A 12,134-nucleotide genomic window follows, 5' to 3' on the forward strand; every position below is an offset into this window, starting at 1 on the left:
TGGTTTAATGTGTAGACTATAAAATACTATAATATATAGTATGGTTTAATGTGTAGACTATAAAATACTATAATATATAATATGGTTTAATTGTGTAGACTATAAAATACTATAATATATAATATGGTTTAATGTGTACACTATAAAATACTATAATATATAGTATGGTTTAATGTGTAGACTATAAAATACTATAATATATAATATGGTTTAATGTGTAGACTATAAAATACTATAATATATAGTATGGTTTAATGTGTAGACTATAAAATACTATAATATATAGTATGGTTTAATGTGTAGACTATAAAATACTATAATATATAGTATGGCTTAATGTGTAGACTATAAAATACTATAATATATAGTATGGTTTAATGTGTAGACTATAAAATACTATAATATATAGTATGGTTTAATGTGTAGACTATAAAATACTATAATATATAGTATGGTTTAATGCGTAGACTATAAAATACTATAATATATAGTATGGTTTAATGCGTAGACTATAAAATACTATAATATATAGTATGGTTTAATGTGTAGACTATAAAATACTATAATATATAGTATGGTTTAATGCGTAGACTATAAAATACTATAATATATAGTATGGTTTAATGCGTAGACTATAAAATACTATAATATATAGTATGGTTTAATGCGTAGACTATAAAATACTATAATATATAGTATGGTTTAATGCGTAGACTATAAAATACTATAATATATAGTATGGTTTAATGTATAGACTATAAAATACTATAATATATAGTATGGTTTAATGTGTAGACTATAAAATACTATAATATATAGTATGGTTTAATGTGTAGACTATAAAATACTATAATATATAGTATGGTTTAATGTATAGACTATAAAATACTATAATATATAGTATGGTTTAATGTATAGACTATAAAATACTATAATATATAGTATGGTTTAATGTGTAGACTATACAATACTATAATATATAGTATGGCCGCCAAGCAAGTACTGCTATTTTTGAACATTTTTTAAAAAATCTTGAAAGTGTGAGAAGTGATTTAGAAGACATTTGTAGGTTTTAATGGGTTAATAGAATAGAGCTAAATGAACAACTCTGACATCATAATATGCTTTAATAAAATATAATATTGTGTATTACAGGATGTCAAGTGGGTGGAGGAGAAACAGGCCTTATATCAGCGCAACCAGGAACTGGTGGAAAAGGTAAAGCATTCAATTCCCACAATGCAACAGCAACCATTTATCTCTTAAGAATATCACAGAATATTTATCTCCAGTATGATCAACCGCCTGATGGTTGCTAATCACAGAGGGTTTCACTGTGCTTCATCTGATGGTTGCTAATCACAGAGGGTTTCACTGTGCTTCATCTGATGGTTGCTAATCACAGAGGGTTTCACTGTGCTTCTTCTGATGGTTGCTAATCACAGAGGGTTTCACTGTGCTTCTTCTGATGGTTGCTAATCACAGAGGGTTTCACTGTGCTTCATCTGATGGTAGCTAAAGAAGGAGGGTTTCACTGTGCTTCTTCTGATGGTTGCTAATCACGTAGGGTTTCACTGTGCTTCTTCTGATGGTTGCTAATCACGGAGGGTTTCACTGTGCTTCATCTGATGGTTGCTAATCACGTAGGGTTTCACTGTGCTTCTTCTGATGGTTGCTAATCACAGAGGGTTTCACTGTGCTTCATCTGATGGTTGCTAATCACAGAGGGTTTCACTGTGCTTCATCTGATGGTTGCTAATCACAGAGGGTTTCACTGTGCTTCATCTGATGGTTGCTAATCACAGAGGGTTTCACTGTGCTTCATCTGATGGTTGCTAATCACAGAGGGTTTCACTGTGCTTCATCTGATGGTTGCTAATCACAGAGGGTTTCACTGTGCTTCTTCTGATGGTTGCTAATCACAGAGGGTTTCACTGTGCTTCATCTGATGGTTGCTAATCACAGAGGGTTTCACTGTGCTTCATCTGATGGTTGCTAATCACAGAGGGTTTCACTGTGCTTCTTCTGATGGTTGCTAATCATGGAGGGTTTCACTGTGCTTCTTCTGATGGTTGCTACCTCCCATTTGTTTATATACGCCGTTAACAATAACATGTTTCGGCAAAAATACAGTAAAACACAGGAGCCGAGATACAGGCTTTTTAAGTAATAAGTTAACCAGGAAGTGGATAGGAGTCTAAATCTTCAAAAAATTATATCTCCTGGTTCTGTGGGACATTTTTTTTTAAAGAAATTAACTTAACACCCCCTGACCACTTAACACCACCTGACCACTTAACACCACCTGCCCACTTAACACCACCTGACACACCACCTGACCACTTAACACCACCTGACCACTTAACACCACCTGATCACTTAACACCATCTGACCACTTAACACCATCTGACCACTTAACACCACCTGACCACTTAACACCACCTGACACACCATCCGACCACTTAACACCACCTGACCACTTAACACCATCTGACCACTTAACACCATCTGACCACTGAACACCATGTTTTTCTGCTCCTATGTGAAGAAGATGGACACAGATGACCTCAGATGACCTCAGACTAAAACAGATGTTTTAACAGATGTTTTCATGTTAATCTACAGGTGAAGAAGATGGAAACAGATGTTTTAACAGATGTTTTTCTGCTCCTATGTGAAGAAGATGGACATAGATGACCTCAGATGACCTCAGACTAAAACAGATGTTTTAACAGATGTTTCTTCTCCTAGGTAAAGCAGATGACCTCCGATGATCTCAGACTACAAGACGACATTCAAGACGTCAAAGATCTGAACGAGCTGCTGGAGTTTAGAATCCTGGAGCTGGAGGTCAGTGTTTAGAAATACTACTAACTAGTACTAACTAACTAACTATAAGTCTGGAGGTCAGTGTTTAGAATGAAACATAAAGCAAACTTTATTTTCTATAAAATGTAACACAGAATAAGAATTTGTCTTTGGCACACTGGCATCCAACATGCAAACAATAAAAACACAACTATTAATAAAAAACACAAATGTCATATACAGCTAAAATACATTCCATTAACAGCAACAGCAGCGGTTCTCCTACCACACACATACGAGCCATATGTCAAATCCACCGGCTTCATCAGAATCATGTGCTTCCCTTTTTAAGAGATATGTTATAAAGTTTAATTTATAGGGTTAGGGTTTTTTATTTATACATTTATATACATTATTTATAACATAAGAGATATGTTATAAAGTTTCATTTATAGGGTTAGGGTTTTTTATTTATACATTTATATACATTATTTATAACATAAGAGATATGTTATAAAGTTTCATTTATAGGGTTAGGGTTTTTTATTAATGCATTTTTCCCATTGACTTGAATCGGAAAAAAAGTATGTATAAGTAAAAAAATCACACCCTGTGTGAAGTGGGCGGTGTCTTGCTAGCTAATCACAATACTGAATGGAGTCAACCAATCATGTACAAAAGATAAATACATTTATTGAAACACTCTTTATGATGGACGGAACCATAACTTGAAAAAAACAAATTTATGTTTTTTTTCAAGTTATGGTTTCTTATATAGGGCTATGCACATGTGTCATGTGACACTGGCCAATCACAAAGCATCGGGGTACTTTTTGGCCAATCACAGCGCAGGATAATTGTACAAATTTCACAGCGCAGGATAATTGTACAAATTTCCAAACCTCACTTATAGGGGCGGTTTCACCGCCCAAAAATCACACCCAGTGTGAAGTGGGCGGTGTGGTCACAGTGGTCATCACAGTGATGGAAGTTCACTTAAAGAAAAGTAATATTGTGGACCAACCATTGTACACCCCTAACTTAAAAAAAAACATAAATGTGTTTTTTTTAAGTGCATAGTCCTATTTATAGGGCTATGCACATGTGTCATGTTTCACTAGCCAATCACAGTCCTGAATAGACTGTGATTGGCCAATCACGGTGCAGGGTTAGGGGGGGTACACTGGTGGCCAATCACAGCGCAGGGATGGGGGGGTGCAAAATCCAAACCTCACATATAGGGGCGGTGTGGTCATCACAGTGGTCATCATAGTGATGGAAGCTCACTTAAAAAAATTAATACATTTTGAAGTGCATAATCCTATTTATAGGTTATTAATGGTTATTAATGTCATCATGTGTCTCGCTAGCCAATCACAGTGCTGAATAGAGTCAGCCAATAGAGTCAGCCAATCACAGTACAGCTAGGGGTGTACTAATGAGCCAATCACAATACAGCTAATGAGGTGTCCCAACCCCACTTATAGGGGCGGCTACACCGCCCAAAAATCACACCCAGTGTGAAGTGAGCGGTGCTATTTATGAGTTATTAATTTCATAATGCATCTCGGTAGCCAATCACAGCACGTCCTGCGAAGTGACGTGCTTACATTTTTTACATTATTATTAATTTTATCATGCGTCTCGCTAGCCAATCACAGCGCGTCTGCGAAGTTTGAAGTTAATTTCATCACAGCGAAAGACACATTTTCACGACGGAAAGGAAAACCTTCACCACAGATGGGTCCTAAACCCTCTTATAGGAGCGGTTGCACCGCTCAAAAAGTATTTAGGTATTTGGTGGTTACTGGGAGCTGACCAGTAACTATAGTTACTGGTCAGCTCCCAGTAACTATGGTTGTACTGGTCAGATCCCAGTAACTATAGTTACTGGTCAGATCCCAGTAACTATTGTTGTACTGGTCAGATCCCAATAACTATAGTTACTGGGATCTGACCAATACAACCATAGTTACTCGGAGTTGATTGACCAATACAACCATAGTTACTGGGAGTTGACCAGTAACTAGTTACTGGTCAGATCCCAGTAACTAGTTACTGGGATCTGATCAGTAAAACCATAGATATAGAAACCTAGATACCTCATTGGCCTCTGCAGTTCATTGTAGCGACTGATATCTCAATACGAGGCTCTTCCGCAGGGCAACTTGACTACTGGCCAATCACAGCGCGTCTAACTGACTAGTTGCTGCGCGGCTGCCTCTTAAGAAAAGACCCGCCCCACCTGCCTCTGATTGGCCTACCGAACCCCCCCCTTCTGTGACGCACCCGGAAGTTTCCAGCTTGCCCTGCTGAAGCGGAAGGAAGTGGAAGCACGACCGAGATACGAACGCCTCAGAGCCGAAGGAGGCGTCTACCTTTATATGTCTATAAGTAAAACCATAGTTACTGGGAGCTGACCAGTAAGGTGGGACATTGGTTGGTTGGTTGGTTTGTTTGTTTTTTGTTTCTTATGATCTGATGTGTTTCTATGGCAACACTGTGTTGTTTAGGAGAGAGAGAGGAGGTCTCCGGCCATCAACTTCCAACAACTACATTTCCCAGAAGGCCTCAGTCCTCTGCAGCTGTACTGTGAGGCTGAAGGAGTGACGGTAAGAAAACTGTCTTTATAGGCTATTAGTGTTTGTCCAGTAACAGTGTTAAATAGCTCTATATTGTGATAGTAATCATTACTCTAGAGTGTTTGTTCTGTAACAGTGTTAAATAGCTCTATATTGTGATAGTAATCATTACTCTAGACCGTTTGTTCAGTAACAGTGTTAAATAGATCTATATTGTGATAGTAATCATTACTATAGAGTGTTTGTTCAGTAACAGTGTTAAATAGATCTATATTGTGATAGTAATCATTACTATAAAGTGTTTGTTCAGTAACAGTGTTAAATAGATCTATATTGTGATAGTAATCATTACTATAGAGTGTTTGTTCAGTAACAGATTATTATTATTATTATTATTATTATTATTATTCGTGTTTTTCAGGACATTGTGATCTGTGAGTTGATGAAGAAGCTAGATATTCTGGGAGATAACGCCGTAAGTGTATGTTGCTTTTTCTTTGTAATCTATGTTTTCACAGGGTTTGTTGTACATTGATTTATATTTTTTACATATTTTGGTAAATATTGTATTTTTTAATAACGTTATCGGAGGGTTGGTTATAAATTGAACATTACATTTGTAGTACATGTTCTCACAGGGTGGGTTATAAATTTTAACTTTAATAATCTAACTCAGTGGTTATTTTTCAAGTCAAGGACCCCTTGGCCTTTGGCCGCGGACCCCCATCTGAAAAGCTTTTGATATTTTTCAAAAATGTTTTAAAACAGCAGATGTACAAGCTCTTCATCAAACGCTATGAGCTCGTACCATCTACTATGTTTGAATACTTAGCCAACGTATATGTTACACACTTCAATGAATGAAGGAGTCCATATCAGTGTGATTTGAGTTGTTCATCTTTTTTACTGCAATAAGACAGTTTAAAACACATAAACATGAATTAGGCACGTTTCTGTCCAGTCTGCTTCAATACAATGACAGGATGTATGGATCCTTCTCTTTGACTGGCCCTTATACTGTAACTGGACATACTGAATCATACATAAACAGAAATAACATCATATTCATACAAAAACCGCTTTACTAGTTCTGTTCCAACATACTAGTAGGCTAAGCTAAGCTGCTAAGCTAAGCTACCAGCATGGAGGACAATTACTACCAAACAAACATTGTGGAGTCAAAACGGCCAACTTTTCCACCATCAAAATACCCCCTGGTCATATTCTACTTCATGTGTCTCAGTTAACCCACTTTATCATATCTCACCTGCAGTAAAACACATAAACATGAATTAGCCACGTTTCTGTCCAGTGTGCTTCATTACAATGACAGGATGTACTGGATCCTTCTCTTGACTCTTTGACTGACAGAAACCTGTTGCGCTCACTGGAGTGTAATGCCCCCTTGTGGCGCGGCGGAGCTATTGCTCTGTATGTGTTATCTTTGGCAGGATTGGAACACAGTGACTATTTTAGTGAAGACTAACATTACAGATAACAATATGACAGAAATGAAATACACTTAAGCATGAACTCTCTCTTTTTAACTATTTAACTTGCACCATGAAATATACTATAAACTCGAATAGCAATGAATTACAATGCAATAAACAACACAATATAGCTCAATAGACACAAAAAAATCCAGTGTGAAGTGGGCGGTGTGGTCACAGTGGTCATCACAGTGATGGAAGTTCACTTAAAGAAAAGTAATATTGTGGACCAACCATTGTACACCCCTAACTTAAAAAAACCCATAAATGTGTTTTTTTTAAGTGCATAGTCCTATTTATAGGGCTATGCACATGTGTCATGTTTCACTAGCCAATCACAGTCCTGAATTGACTGTGATTGGCCAATCACGGTGCAGGGTTAGGGGGGTACACTGGTGGCCAATCAGAGCGCAGGATTGGGGGGTGCAAATATCCAAACCTCACATATAGGGGCGGTTTCACCGCCCAAAAATAGGGGGTGGCTTAAGCTTATCCCACATATATATGGATAAAGTGGTTCAAATGTTTGTGATGCTGTACTGACACATTTAGCCTGGATAGTCTGGTAGATCTATTTAGTCTTCATGTACTATGAAATGTACTTTAACCCATTAAGACCTGAGACCCATTCTATAAATGTCTTCTAAACCCTAACAGTTTGTTGCTACAGCTCAAACGTTTTCATGCAAGGACCCCCAAAATAAGGCCTATATGTATTTGGCCGCCGACAACCCCCCTTCTCAACATATTTAGTAATAGGGACCCCCAGAGGTTAAATATTTAGTAATGGGGACCCCCAGACAACCCCCCTTCTCAAAATATTTAGTAATAGGGACCCCCAGAGGTTAAATATTTAGTAATGGGGACCCCCAGAGGTTAAATATTTAGTAATGGGGACCCCCAGACAACCCCCCTTCTCAACATATTTAGTAATAGGGACCCCCAGACAACCCCCCTTCTCAAAATATTTAGTAATGGGGACCCCCAGAGGTTAAATATTTAGTAATGGGGACCCCCAGAGGTTAAATATTTAGTAATAGGGACCCCCAGAGGTTAAATATTTAGTAATAGGGACCCCCAGACAACCCCTTCTCAACATATTTAGTAATAGGGACCCCAGAGGTTAAATATTTAGTAATGGGGACCCCCAGACAACCCCCCTTCTCAAAATATTTAGTAATGGGGACCCCCAGAGGTTAAATATTTAGTAATGGGGACCCCCAGAGGTTAAATATTTAGTAATAGGGACCCCCAGAGGTTAAATATTTAGTAATAGGGACCCCCAGACAACCCCCTTCTCAACATATTTAGTAATAGGGACTCCCAGAGGTTAAATATTTAGTAATGGGGACCCACAGAGGTTAAATATTTAGTAATAGGGACCCCCAGAGGTTAAATATTTAGTAATGGGGACCCACAGAGGTTAAATATTTAGTAATAGGGACCCCCAGAGGTTAAATATTTAGTAATGGGGACCCCCAGAGGTTAAATATGTAGTAATGGGGACCCCCAGAGGTTAAATATTTAGTAATGGGGACCCCCAGAGGCAAAGATTATATTAAATTATATATTATTAATTCATATTATATATTATTAATATTTAGTAATAGGGAACCCTAACTAACCTAACCTAACTAACTAAACCTAACCCTAACCCCAGAGGCAAAGATTTGAGTCAACAATTGGCCAAAGGATAAAGTGGTTACACAGATGCGTTCCCGGTCTTAATGGGTTAACTTGGTTGATATCCTGTATACTTTGATTGGGTTGATAAATCTACTCATATTAGATGTAATCCAGATAAATCTACTCATATTAGATGTAATCCAGATAAATCTACTCACATTAGATGTAATCCAGATAGATCTACTCATATTAGATGTAATCCAGATAAGTGACTAGTCTGTGTAGGAGGTGACTTCATGTGTAGGAGGTGACTTCATGTGTAGGAGGTGACTTCATGTGTAGGAGGTGACTTCATATGTAGGAGGTGACTTCATGTGTAGGAGGTGACTTCATATGTAGGAGGTGACTTCATGTGTAGGAGGTGACTTCATGTGTAGGAGGTGACTTCATATGTAGGAGGTGACTTCATATGTAGGAGGTGACTTCATATGTAGGAGGTGACTTCATATGTAGGAGGTGACTTCATGTGTAGGAGGTGACTAGTCTGTGTAGGAGGTGACTTCATATGTAGGAGGTGACTTCATGTGTAGGAGGTGACTTCATGTGTAGGAGGTGACTTCATATGTAGGAGGTGACTTCATATGTAGGAGGTGACTTCATGTGTAGGAGGTGACTTCATGTGTAGGAGGTGACTTCATGTGTAGGAGGTGACTTCATGTGTAGGAGGTGACTTCATGTGTAGGAGGTGACTTCATGTGTAGGAGGTGACTTCATGTGTAGGAGGTGACTTCATGTGTAGGAGGTGACTTCATGTGTAGGAGGTGACTTCATGTGTAGGAGGTGACTTCATATGTAGGAGGTGACTTCATATGTAGGAGGTGACTTCATGTGTAGGAGGTGACTTCATGTGTAGGAGGTGACTTCATATGTAGGAGGTGACTTCATATGTAGGAGGTGACTTCATGTGTAGGAGGTGACTTCATATGTAGGAGGTGACTTCATGTGTAGGAGGTGACTTCATGTGTAGGAGGTGACTTCATATGTAGGAGGTGACTTCATATGTAGGAGGTGACTTCATGTGTAGGAGGTGACTTCATATGTAGGAGGTGACTTCATGTGTAGGAGGTGACTTCATATGTAGGAGGTGACTTCATGTGTAGGAGGTGACTTCATGTGTAGGAGGTGACTTCATATGTAGGAGGTGACTTCATGTGTAGGAGGTGACTTCATGTGTAGGAGGTGACTTCATATGTAGGAGGTGACTTCATGTGTAGGAGGTGACTTCATATGTAGGAGGTGACTTCATGTGTAGGAGGTGACTTCATATGTAGGAGGTGACTTCATGTGTAGGAGGTGACTTCATATGTAGGAGGTGACTTCATGTGTAGGAGGTGACTTCATGTGTAGGAGGTGACTTCATGTGTAGGAGGTGACATCATGTGTAGGAGGTGACTTCATGTGTAGGAGGTGACTTCATGTGTAGGAGGTGACTTCATATGTAGGAGGTGACTTCATGTGTAGGAGGTGACTTCATGTGTAGGAGGTGACTTCATATGTAGGAGGTGACTTCATATGTAGGAGGTGACTTCATATGTAGGAGGTGACTTCATGTGTAGGAGGTGACTTCATATGTAGGAGGTGACTTCATATGTAGGAGGTGACTTCATATGTAGGAGGTGACTTCATGTGTAGGAGGTGACTTCATGTGTAGGAGGTGACTTCATATGTAGGAGGTGACTTCATGTGTAGGAGGTGACTTCATGTGTAGGAGGTGACTAGTCTGTGTAGGAGGTGACTTCATGTGTAGGAGGTGACTTCATGTGTAGGAGGTGACTTCATGTGTAGGAGGTGACTAGTCTGTGTAGGAGGTGACTTCATGTGTAGGAGGTGACTAGTCTGTGTAGGAGGTGACTTCATGTGTAGGAGGTGACTTCATGTGTAGGAGGTGACTTCATGTGTAGGAGGTGACTTCATGTGTAGGAGGTGACTTCATGTGTAGGAGGTGACTTCATGTGTAGGAGGTGACTTCATATGTAGGAGGTGACTTCATGTGTAGGAGGTGACTTCATGTGTAGCAGGTGACTAGTCTGTGTAGGAGGTGACTTCATGTGTAGGAGGTGACTTCATATGTAGGAGGTGACTTCATGTGTAGGAGGTGACTTCATGTGTAGGAGGTGACTTCATGTGTAGGAGGTGACTTCATATGTAGGATGTGACTAGTCTGTGTAGGAGGTGACTTCATGTGTAGGAGGTGACTTCATGTGTAGGAGGTGACTTCATGTGTAGGAGGTGACTTCATATGTAGGAGGTGACTTCATGTGTAGGAGGTGACTTCATATGTAGGAGGTGACTTCATGTGTAGGAGGTGACTTCATGTGTAGGAGGTGACTTCATGTGTAGGAGGTGACTTCATATGTAGGAGGTGACTTCATGTGTAGGAGGTGACTTCATGTGTAGGAGGTGACTTCATATGTAGGAGGTGACTTCATGTGTAGGAGGTGACTTCATATGTAGGAGGTGACTTCATGTGTAGGAGGTGACTTCATGTGTAGGAGGTGACTTCATGTGTAGGAGGTGACTTCATGTGTAGGAGGTGACTTCATGTGTAGGAGGTGACTTCATGTGTAGGAGGTGACTAGTCTGTGTAGGAGGTGACTTCATGTGTAGGAGGTGACTTCATGTGTAGGAGGTGACTAGTCTGTGTAGGAGGTGACTTCATGTGTAGGAGGTGACTTCATGTGTAGGAGGTGACTTCATGTGTAGGAGGTGACTTCATGTGTAGGAGGTGACTTCATGTGTAGGAGGTGACTAGTCTGTGTAGGAGGTGACTTCATGTGTAGGAGGTGACTAGTCTGTGTAGGAGGTGACTTCATGTGTAGGAGGTGACTTCATGTGTAGGAGGTGACTTCATGTGTAGGAGGTGACTTCATGTGTAGGAGGTGACTTCATGTGTAGGAGGTGACTTCATATGTAGGAGGTGACTTCATATGTAGGAGGTGACTTCATGTGTAGGAGGTGACTTCATGTGTAGGAGGTGACTTCATGTGTAGGAGGTGACTTCATGTGTAGGAGGTGACTTCATGTGTAGGAGGTGACTTCATGTGTAGGAGGTGACTAGTCTGTGTAGGAGGTGACTTCATGTGTAGGAGGTGACTTCATGTGTAGGAGGTGACTTCATGTGTAGGAGGTGACTTCATATGTAGGAGGTGACTTCATGTGTAGGAGGTGACTTCATGTGTAGGAGGTGACTTCATATGTAGGAGGTGACTTCATGTGTAGGAGGTGACTTCATATGTAGGAGGTGACTTCATGTGTAGGAGGTGACTTCATGTGTAGGAGGTGACTTCATGTGTAGGATGTGACTAGTCTGTGTAGGAGGTGACTTCATATGTAGGAGGTGACTTCATATGTAGGATGTGACTAGTCTGTGTAGGAGGTGACTTCATGTGTAGGAGGTGACTTCATGTGTAGGAGGTGACTTCATGTGTAGGAGGTGACTTCATGTGTAGGAGGTGACTTCATGTGTAGGAGGTGACTAGTCTGTGTAGGAGGTGACTTCATGTGTAGGAGGTGACTTCATGTGTAGGAGGTGACTTCATGTGTAGGAGGTGACTTCATGTGTAG

General features: G+C 39.8%; 1 protein-coding gene across 1 annotated transcript in view; it reads left to right on the top strand.

The window, feature by feature from the left end:
- The window catches only part of jakmip3 (Janus kinase and microtubule interacting protein 3), a gene marked incomplete at both ends in the record, with an annotated part of 64,403 nt that overhangs the window by 36,803 nt on the left and 15,466 nt on the right, over nt 1-12,134 (top strand). Inside the window, 4 exons of the mRNA XM_080457594.1 lie at nt 1,156-1,218; nt 2,753-2,851; nt 5,323-5,421; nt 5,813-5,866. Of these exons, the coding sequence (XP_080313720.1) occupies nt 1,156-1,218; nt 2,753-2,851; nt 5,323-5,421; nt 5,813-5,866 (315 nt within the window). The remainder of the gene's footprint in view (nt 1-1,155; nt 1,219-2,752; nt 2,852-5,322; nt 5,422-5,812; nt 5,867-12,134) is intronic.

This window comes from Gymnoscopelus braueri, assembly GCF_963280865.1.
Source record: "Gymnoscopelus braueri genome assembly, contig: SCAFFOLD_58, whole genome shotgun sequence".
NCBI classification, from domain to species: Eukaryota; Metazoa; Chordata; class Actinopteri; order Myctophiformes; family Myctophidae; genus Gymnoscopelus; species Gymnoscopelus braueri.